Raw genomic sequence first — 11420 nt, 5'->3', positions numbered from 1 at the left:
TCCATGATGTCCAAATGACTGGAACCACAATTCCCAGACCCAACCATAGTTCCAGTTCCTTCCCCAAACCTCTGATTGAACCCTCAGTTGTAAGTAAGGTACACTTACAAAACCAAGGGTCTGGAGCCTCACTGTCTCTGAGCATGGGAGCTTCAGTGGGCTTGTAATGGTTAGTATCTATTTATAGATGTGTCTCCATGACTTTGGGCAGTTTCACACACAATGGCTGCAAGTAAGGTTCCTCCAACCACCAGCTCCTGGAAAACATGCGCTCCTGGCACACTTCCCTCCAGGAACCTAATATCTGTAACCTCGATTTGAAGTTGGTTGCAGATGCCAGATTCCCAGAGGAAAGTGTAGCTGGTGAACCAAACATTGGCAGGTGTGGAACAAATTGCAGAACTTGTGGCTCACACCAAGAACACATGCTTGCCAGAAACTGGCGGTTGGTGGAACCTTGCTTGCCACCATTATGTTCGAAACCTCTCTTTGCTTCATTCAGAACAAGACTGCTGGTGGTGGTCTGTTCAAGTTCTGGATCAACAGAAACATAAGAATTGCCTAGATGAATCAGACGAAGGCTCTCCCTAAGTCTCTGATAAAACCTTCTAAGCCAGTGTTTCTTGACTAGGAACGCTGTCAAAACACTTGGGAAACTCTGAGTCAGCTCCAAAAGTGCAGAGTTTTAACTTCCTTCTTTTGAAGCTGACTTGCTCCATAATGCCCAGAAAGGACACATCCTTCTGTTTTTGGAGCTGTCTTGTTCCTTGCTGCATCAGGAGTGACACATTTTTCCTGGTGCATTATGGGGTGGATCTGCTCCAGCAGAGATGAAGGGGACAGCTATGAATAAGAATAATAAAATAGAATCAAGAGGAGGAAGGAAGTGAAAATAAATAAAAATCATGCAGCAGCTTTGCCACCACACACACACACACACACACACACACACGTATGTGTGTTGGGTAGGGGCCCTGGGTGTGTGTGTGGTGTGTGTGTGTGTGTACATGCGCATACATGCGTATGTGTAAGTAAATGTGCCTCAAGATGAAAATATTGGGAAACACTGTTCTAAGCTTATGGGCTCTCTCCACATGGTGTGGTCGTGAATTCCACAGGTTTAATTCATTATGTGAAGACTTTTAAATTATAGTTCAAGTGCAGACAAAAAATAAAGGTTTGGTCTGGTGTTTTGGTTCAGGGTCAGTTTGATTTTTTGTTACAGAATGTAATGCACAGTTTCCAAAGCATTCTACAATTTACTGATGAGCCACGTGGATATTTCATTCCTTATTTTGATTCCTAATATCTTGCAACACTTCATGGCTTAATGTGGGTATTGTGCCTCACTGACAAGTCAGAAAAAATAATTTGGGTTATAAATTGGGGTCCTGCTTAATTCCAGTGCAGTCAAAGTCAAGTTGCATAAACCATTGTGGCACTGTCATGTGATCATGATATACTACTTGAATTTGATTGAGCTCTAAATAGATGTCAGCAAGCTTTACCACACCATCTTTCTTCTTTTTTGTTTTCCCTGAAGTATCTTCATAAATTCTGTAATCATCTGTATAACCACCCAGAGACATAAGTTCTGGGCTGTATAAAAATATGTTAAATAAATAATAAATAACGAAGAGTGTAAATACAGCTAACACATTGAAAGAAGTTTCTTAAAGAATGGAGTTTGGTTTTGTGCCAAATAACTGAAATGCCCCAATCCTAGATTCATTCAAATCAATGCCAAAGCTGCCATTGGTTTCAGTGGAGGATAAGGATTTGTCCCGACAATTCATTAGTGGGTTTTGTGAACATCCAACGGCAGGCCTGCTTTCTTGAAAGGAAGGCCCCTTCTCTTGCTCACTGTTTATGTACTAATGTTATTTCTCACACATTTATTGTGTTACTTACTTTAATTTGATCCCATGCTGGGCCCCAGTGGGATGCCACTCAAATGTTATATCAGTGATCTCAGAGCTGAACTCCCAAAGGTTTATTTTACAAATGGCTCCTAGCAGATGTGTGGCACACTTTATTAACTTAAGTACCCATTAGTTGAAAATTTCATTAGTTTGGGGGGAAAGGGGATCAGTTTCATCAATAGACCTGGTATGGGTGGATTCTTTGTGTCAACCTGACCCATATCAAAATGGATTATTGTTGTAAGTGAGACAAGTGACCTAATGTTCTGCCTATTATGCACACATGATCTATAACCTTTTAAAATACTAGTGTGGGAAAACAACACACTTCAGTGAATCCCCAAACCATAGATTCTTAACAGGTGGCAATCCCTCGCTTAGCAACATTTGTTAGAGGCTGTCCATGTGTGTGTGTATATGAATTATCAGGGGGTACAGTTTCCAACCAGGTAACCAAGGAAAAATCAGAGCAGAGAATGAGACCAGGACAATGGACAGCATAACACATTTTAATGAGCACCAAATTGCCCTGATGGAACTTTGCACAGAGTGCCACCATCTGACCAGTCGGAAGCATTTCACCTAAGACCTTTTATACACATCCAGGGTTCCTTGTAGATGATACATTGTGAAAACTTTGGAAATGTTAGGTAGAGCATTCTGAATCTGCATACTATGAAGCTGATATTGTCTTTGAGAATTATGTGTAAGTTTAAGCTAGTGGGAAGTACTGTGGATATGGGTCATCATGCATACACGACAGGTGTATGGATCATGAACCTATGTTGTGACCCATACACTACAGGTGTATGGGTCATCATGCATATACTACACCAGAGTTCCAGCATCTGTATTTATTGCTTATTTCCTTCCAGGTGCATCTTAAAAGCAGGCCTATGGTGATCTGCAAAGCCCTAAATGGTCTGGGCCAAGCAATGCCTAAGGCTTGGTCAACACAAGTTGCAGAATAAGAGGGTAATATGGAGAATGGACTGTACCGCTTCAGGCTTCAGGTGAGTGATCACATTGCTGAATGCTCCCCTACCCCAAAGAAAGTCCTTGCAAATAGAAAAACAGCACAGCAAGCAAAGAATTAGGATAGAACCTTTCCCCCTGCTGTGCCAGTTACTGTTTCTATCTGCAGAAGGAAGGGGTTACATGGAGGAATATTCAGAACTGGAATCGCCCATTCACATCTTGATGTAAGATGCTCCATTCTGCTGCCTGCCACTACATTCGTCTGCATGATTGTGCAGACCAGGCCTAAAAGAGACCACCTTCAGGCAGGGCCAGTTTGAGGGTTAGGCAACTTCCCTCACTGCCCCTGCCCTGATGCTGACACCGGTTCAGCCTCCTCACTGGCCCTGACCCTCTTCTTCCCCACCAAGATGACTGCAGCTACCAGATAATGCTACCACAGCAGCCACTGTCTGGTTTTGTGGTGTGGTGAGGCCATCTCAGTGGGAAAGAAGAAGGATGCCATTGGTGAGGGAGGCAGAGCCAACACTGGCATCAGGCAATGGGGCTGGCAATGGGGGTGTCCAAGGATGCTCTTGCCTGGGGTGCCATTTGGACTAGGGCTGGCCCTGCCTCCAGGCCTTGCATTTAAATGGCCTCTAATATCAACCAGGAGCACCATCTTAAGCTTAGTATCTGTGCACCAGAACCACAAGGTTGCCAGGGGGGCATTTTTAATGTATGCTCCTCAGTCCTCCAATTCCTCTTCCCTGGAGACTTGCAAAAGCACAACTCTTCTGGAAACAGTGCCAGGCCTTTTTATTCAAACTAAAGTTTGATGGGCAGGAACAGGGTAGGGAAGAGGTTTAACCAATCTAACTGAAGTGGCGGCAGGAGTTGTGATAAAATAACTAGAGCTGTCACCTTATTAGAGAAATCATAATCAATTAGTTGTAAGAAATTTAATGGATTAAATGATGAAACCTGCATATATTTGCATATGCAAATAGTTCTAAATGGGGAAAAACCATTTGTTTTCAGATGATCCATATATACATTGCAGTTAAGCATGGTCTTAGAAGAAGGAGCCTCCTCTCACACACAAGACAGGGGGATGTTGGTGTCATTGAAAGATGGTTTGGATAAAAATGGTGGCTGACAAGGGCAGAGTAAGAGCTTGTCTAGCAAGGCAGCATGTGAGGATGCAGACTGTATTCTGAACCTAAATAATGTGATAATAAAATAGGTCATTAAACTACTGTTAAAATGTTTGATGGGAAGGGCTGAGAAGGTTTTCAGCAGTGGGGATCAAGGCTGAAAAAAATACTGATAATGATCTGTTTTTGGTTAAAGATTACTAAAATTGATGTAGAGAAGACTTAACCTTAAATACTGTATTTTGAGTTCTGGAAAGGGCTTTGTATTTCTTAACCTTGAGAATGGCAGATGAATATGGCCTCCAGTTATATTAATATGCAAACATTAATCAGTAATTCTTTGCATGAGCCTAAGGCTTGTTACTCAGCATGTTAGGTGGAGCAGTGGTGTAGCCGCTGTTGAACAAAGAGGAACGAATGTCCTTGGGTCACCAGTATCTGGGCCTCCTTGTCCCCATGGCCCCCTGCTGCCCCCACATTCTTACAACCAGCTGTAGCACTGCTGGTTGGTCTTTGGTGAGGCAAGCACATTGTTCACTGTTTGGGCTCTCTTTTCTTTCCCTCACTTGGGAAAAGCACTTTGATGAACAATCAGGCAAGGCAAGTGCTTGCCTTGCCACTGGGAGACACCAATGGTAGCACTTCCATGTCCAATGCCGGCCACACTCCCTTCATTGATGAATTTCTGATATTGATGCAGGGCGTATGGCCAGTATGGGGTCCAACAGGTAGGCAGTGGCATGCAGTGGCATGGGGGCTGTGGTAAAGGCAGTTGGTGGGAGGAGCCAATGCACACCTTCCTACACCCTGGAGGTGGAAGCCTATTATTGGATATGCTTCATATCCCCCTCCCCACCAAATGATAATGTTACATCAGTATCATGAGACGGCAAGGCGTAGTGCAGCAGCAATTTGCAGATTCTATAGAACCCAAGGTGGTGGCTTCATCTCTGCTGCTTTAAAATTGCATTCTGTTAAAATAGTTCCCCAGCTCTGGAATGGTATCCAACTAGGTCCATACCACAGTTTTGCTATGTTAGAAAAAATCAGTCTGGTTTCTTGAGAACTTTGTTTGGTACACTGAGATGTACTTCTAATGTGGTTTTACGAACAGAGGCTGGACTCCTAAAGATTGAGACGTGAGCTTGGTTGTCAATAATTCACTACTGGATAAAAATACATCTATGTCTGGTCGGGCTTATTCCCATGTTTCATTTGGTTGACCCTCAGTCGGCCTGGTGCTTAACAGTGAGTGATAAACTTCTGTCTATTGGTTTAGCCCCTGGTCAGCTATTGGAATTGGGCCTGGTCAATGCAAAAAAAGTAGCACGACAACAATGAGAAGATACTGAGATTCAAAACAACTGGGCTTCCTTGCATGAGTACTACAAATTAATAAAGTTTAGGATGAGTCTTGTTCCTGCTGCTTATCTGTCCACCATCTCCTTTGGCAAGTTTTGCTGGGCGTTTATGAGAGCTGGGTTTAATGCTCTCCCCTCTGCATTACTATTTGGGAGATTTCATGGCCTACCTTTGGAGGAATGTAGTTGTAGTTGTGATTCAGGTGAAATAGAAACAAACACACATATCCTATTACATTGTAAGTTATATCAGGAGATCAGGCAATGTTTAATCTTTCCCATCAATCAGATAACTATTTAGTTAAATTTTTGCTTTCAGGCAGGGATACTTATGTTTCCAACTCTGTAGCAAGGTTTTGTTATATTTCTTCTAGATTGTATAAAGGGGAACTACTCTATGTATAAGTTTACTATTCTGTATTTTGCACTTGTACCTTGTATTTTGTATTTCTTGTTGTTTGATCTATGACTGTAAATAACTACTACTACTACTACTACTACATCAGTATCACAAGTGAATGTAAATGTTCAACCCAAACATAATTTCCAGCTCCATTATGGCCACAGATACGCAGTTTTGCCATACACAATGGAAGGTAGGTGATGGAGTGGGAAGTGGCAACAGCCTCACCATAAGAGGGTGCCATCAATACTATAGGAGATTCTATTGTTATTTGCTCCATTGCTGTCAGTAAATTGTCATACATGGCAATTTAGCAGGGAATAAACCACAATCAAAGGAAACATAGAAAGATGATACTCAAAGACTTCCCTCCCCATTGAGGGAAGTCAAGGCACATAAGAGATGAGGTAGGAAGACTGGCTAGCAGTGGCACCCAGACTTCTGAGGAGTCCAACTATCTCAGCTCCACCATTCATGCTGGGGCAGCAGATTTGGCAATCTCCCCTCCCCCCAGAAGTGCTCTGTGCCATCTGAAAAAGAGGCTATTCCCATGACCAGCCAAAACCGGGTAAAGGGAGCCCAGCCTGGTTTTGGCTGGTCACGTGCCACCACGGGAACCGTGCAGCTCCCAGCGGCCAGCCCTCTGAAATGCCCTCCCTTAAACAAGGTTAGCGAAGCGAGCACTCTGCTAACCCCATTTTTGTGATTGTGAGTTGCCATGGTGCGACTCTGCGCCATGTCGACTCACGAGGAGACCTCTGACCAGGAGGCCATATCAAGCCTCCTGGCATCGGGGCGGGGGTCTCTCCAGAATGCCCCACACACTCGCACCGGGCATTCTGGGACTTCCAGGGGCCAGGTAGACTCCGATCCCTGCCGCCCAACCTGTTCTGTGATGGAGCTGGTAATCATGAGGGTGGCAGATCCTATCTGGCCACCCAGGGCGTGCTCTCTGCTCATCTGTGGGGGAGAGCGGGCCAAGCCCGTTCTCCCAACAGAACCCTCTAATATGTCTCTCCTTAATATGTCCCTGAGGGTTGTGCAGCCAGGGACATATTTTCAGGTGCCACAGAGTGCTTCCAGTGGAAAAACAAACAAACAAATAGATCTCATCTCAAGCCCCCCACCCCTGCTGCCCCCATGTAAGCACTGCAATGATAGTCTGGAACTCTTTAGAAGCACTGGTGATACATTGGTGTTTCTCCCATAGCACCAGTGCTTTGTTCATCTGGATGTCAGCAACTCTTTATAAGAGGGTCATCAATTTTCTAGGACAGCTTTCTTGTATTATCATTATCTCCTTTCTGCCTCTCTTTCAATTTCACAGGCATTCCTAGGAAACAAATATAATTCTCACTAAATGAATCTTGTGTTCTCCACAACCTATTAATTTACATTCTGGGCTAACAGATATCTAGATGAAATGGGCCATTGTTACACAGAGTAACATGCTTTTGGCGGGTAGTAAATGAGGCATTTCTGAAGCAAATTGAAACAAATGTCCTCTGAATAAAACCAAATATCTCTATTGCTCAGAGGTCTGGTTTTGTAAAGATATGGATTCTTAGAGCCAAAAAGTGGAATAGGTGGGTGGTTATTTACAACAGTAAAAGTATATGGTGTAGTGCAGCTATGATGGAACTTTTCAGGACAGGATATAGTCAATTTTATGCATAATTTATCTTCATCAGGATGTATGTAGCATGTGTATATGTATGGAGGGGGACAAGAGCGTTTCAGAGAAAATGTGTTCATGAAACACAGTACAGATTTTTTAGTGCTAAAAACTGTATGCTGGGTGCAGAGGAAACAAAATATTTCTTCAGCGTATGCAATAGAGAAGCAGATGACATTATTTCAGTAATGTAGAAATAATTGATTATGCTTCTCTATCACATACATCAAATACATTTCAAAACTCCCGTGCAACAGAAGCTGAACACATGAAGCTCCCTTGCATTGAATCAGACCAGTCCATCTAGCCCAGTATTGTCTACTCTGCCTGGCCAGTGACCTATGGCCCACGAGGTTACCATGCAACTAGTGTTACTATGGTAACAGTGAGCTGGCTCCATCCCCAGTTCCCACAACTCTCTGCTCCCACAGTCTACTGAAGTCAGCTTCCAACATTCACCCATATTAGTTGGCTGGACTTCACTTCAGGTATTTGAATATGTGGTTATGTCATTAATAGATTTTAATGATAAAGCAAAGAAGCATTTTCTGACTTGATGGCCAAGGATTCTGTTTGGTAGGAGTAGATTCTGTTCCATGTTCAGAGCTAGTTGTATATGTATATGTATATGTAAAGTGTGTTGTTCTCTTACTTTCTATTTTCTCTGGCAGAGGGTTGGATTTGGCTGCTCCTCAAATTCTTTGGTTACTTTGCCAAAGTAGGAACTCCCAATAATGAGAACATTTTCCAAAAATGAGTGTTGTGACAGAAGAAAGGTTTTGAATATATTGCAAAATTGCACTGTAAAGAACCTAATCTATACCAAAAGGTGTCTGAGAAAGGGAAAAGACATAAAACAAGCTCTATTCTGTAAATGAGTAAAGGAAAGAAAAAATACAGAAGTTCCCAGAGTGAATGGTTTAATTAGAAGAAATATACATACAACATTTCTACTGACATGGCAAAATGAACTTATTCTGACAGAAGCAAAAATGAGGAAGAGAAGGCCATCATTTCGGATCTTCTTGGGCCTCTTTCTGTGTACATAACATTCTAAATTTTTAAAATCCAAATAAACTATTAAGCCCAGGTATTTTGTTTTCAGGAATTTTAGATGTCAATCTTATGAACTTTTTTTTTTTTAACAAGGCCTTTCTAGGGTTCCCAACATCCATTAGGCTATTTTTGGAATAACAAGAGGTGTTACACCACTTGCCCAGCAAACTGCCTGATCTTGGATTGGCTCAACAATTAAACACTTGACAATTAAAACAGAAATTGAAAAACCAAATTGTAAAACAAAAAGAAAAAAACCCACAAAAATTTGGTTGATAAAAATGAAACAATGTTTACAAGGACAGTGGTTGACCCTTGATTTGTGCTGGTTTTGAAGACTATTTATGGCAAAAGAAGCAGCAACAGCAACATTCTATTCTGCTTGCAGAGGGAATAATTTGACCACTGGTGCCTATATTCTTCATTTTTTTTCCCTTTTTTGTGTAGACTGCAGACTTATTCAGATTGCACTTATTCTTGAGCCCACTTTCCTCCTGCTTCATTATAAAAGTATATAGCTAAACTTTATACAATCCCACTTCAGAACTTATTCATAAACTTTAAATTGGCTCCTTTAGTTGACCTTTTACCCTACAAACAATTCCTTATTCTATAAACTTTTGAAGTTTCAGTGAGATCATTTACAAAATGTATTGCACAATATGGGGCTGGCCATGTTGAAGCCATGTCCATTAACTCTAACAAACACTGTATCATGATCTATTCTATGACCTAAATGAAAAATGGTTTTAATAAAGGACACTGCATTGTCATAAAGAATTTATTTATTGGCTTTTGCATAGCATTAAACTAACCTGCAGATCATTCAGCTTTCACTTACAAATTCCAGTTCAGACGATAGCTTCCTGATGTTTCCAACATGGTAACTGCTGTGGCTTTAAATATGGGGGGTGATAAACACTTGCACAATCTTTCCTTCTGTTTGTCCATTCAAGATTGTATGTGTTGCTGTACTTTTTCCTTGATCTGTTGCATGGTCAGTTGGCCAGCAGCAATTTGCTGATCAATGAAACTCTGCAGTTCTTCCCATTTTCTGGAGCTCTGGTCAATGCCTTGCTGAACCAGTTCACGTGTTAATTCCAGTTTCTTTCTGAAATCCTCTTCACTTAACTGGGGCATTTGATAAACAGACAGTATGTCAAATGGTTTCGGGATATCTATTCTGAGCTCTCCTTGGCGAACAACTACATAGGGCCTCAGAGCATCAGCTGTCACCTTCTCAAATCGATGAAGCAGCTGTTGGAGGTACTGGAGGAATGCTGTGTAATTTTTTATTGCCAGGTCAATCAATTTTTTAGTTTCAGTGATGAGCCTTGCAATGGAATCAGAAAGGTGCTCAGAGACCTCCTGTAGCCTTGCCTTGACCTTCTCTTTTTGTTCAGCAGTGCACCTCTTAGCAGCTTCAGACCAATACAGGATATTGTCATGAGCAGACTTAGAGAGCTCTGTGATTTTCCCCTGGTTCTCCACAAATTCTTTAGCTTGATCTGTCAGCTGTGAAACCAAGTCAGCAGCATGGCCAATGCAGTAGGCCTGCCATTCCAATACAGCACTGAAACAACTCTTCAGCCAATCTACCACCTTCTCTTCAACCTCATAGTATTTGACAGACCATCCAACTATGCTCGGGTCAAAATATTCCTGCCGCAGGTCCTTCATATATAGCAGAAATTCCTTCAGCTTCTGGGAAGCCTCCTGACTGAAATTCTGGATGATGTTTTCAACACGAGGAGCCCAATATTTTATATCACCTGCTACGCTGTTCAGTGCTTGTAAGATATTTGTGAGCAGTTGTTTTGCTTGGGTTTTTATATATTCATAGTTTTCAGCTTGCAGATTTTGGATAAACTCTTCGGTCTTTTGAAAGGCTTGTTGAACTAATTCTTTCAGCTCTCTCAGCATCTTTGCAAAGTCAACCTCTTGGAGACCAATAAGATTCTGATGGACCTTCTTTTGTACATGTGTTAGAAACCCTTTAATTTCATCAAGTATGAGACTGCCTTTGATCATCTGGCTGGAAGCTGGAATTTTAACCTCAACTTCGTTGACAAATGCAATAAAAGCATCAAAACGTTCCTGCACCTTTGAAATACAGAAGTCTACAGTGTTTGCTAAATATTCAGTCGCCATCCTATAAAGTTCTTCCCCAGTGTGCTTCTCGGCCAGCCCTGGCACCTGGAATTTAGTTATTTTCAAGAATTCAATGGCAGAGTCAATAAGGTGCTTCACCCTTTTATGGTATTCCACTATCACATCCATTATGGCATCAAAAAAATTGGCTCTTATTTGGCCATAATCTATTTGGCTGGCTTGATCTGCAGCTTCATGATACATCTTTTTGGCTTTTTTCCTCATAACTTCGTATTTCCCAGTGGCTTGGTCAGTGACTTGATGAAGATGCTGTTCAAGTTCATTGATACTATTTAAAGTTCCTCTATAAGTGTAGTCAACATTATTTATCAGGTTCTCCTTCAGCTTTAAGGTAGCAGTGCTGATTTCCATCCCTGTGTGCTCATGGTGGTACTTGTTAACACAGAGATACACAGCATTAACGATGTTAGGTACCTTCTCTTTTAAACCTTGGAGTAGGTCTGTGACACTATCTTCTTTCCAGTTGGCTTTGACTTGAATGAGCTCAGGGTTTTGGAATGATATCTCACTTTTTAAGACATCAACATCATTCTGAGGATTAGACTGAAAATGTAAAGCAAATTTTGGAAAGGGTTATTCTCTGCTTGACACCCATTCACTAACCAACTTCAAACAGGAATATTCTTATTTTGCATTCAGTTAAATTAATTGTTATCATATGTTTGGTCATGGCTTGTGCTTGTTGCACTCTTACTAAATTTTCATTTTGTATTTATT

At 41.7% G+C, this 11420-nt stretch overlaps 1 protein-coding gene across 1 annotated transcript in view; it reads right to left on the bottom strand.

Moving 5' to 3' along the window:
- Positions 1–8378: 8378 nt before the first annotated feature.
- Positions 8379–11420, bottom strand: part of APOB (apolipoprotein B) — a 52210-nt gene continuing 49168 nt past the window's right edge. Inside the window, exon 29 of the mRNA XM_053285191.1 lies at positions 8379–11246. Within this exon, the coding sequence (XP_053141166.1) occupies positions 9483–11246 (1764 nt within the window). The 3' untranslated portion in view covers positions 8379–9482. The remainder of the gene's footprint in view (positions 11247–11420) is intronic.

This window comes from Hemicordylus capensis, chromosome 1 (assembly GCF_027244095.1).
Source record: "Hemicordylus capensis ecotype Gifberg chromosome 1, rHemCap1.1.pri, whole genome shotgun sequence".
Taxonomy (NCBI): Eukaryota; Metazoa; Chordata; class Lepidosauria; order Squamata; family Cordylidae; genus Hemicordylus; species Hemicordylus capensis.
This window is presented reverse-complemented; position numbering and strand designations above follow the sequence as displayed.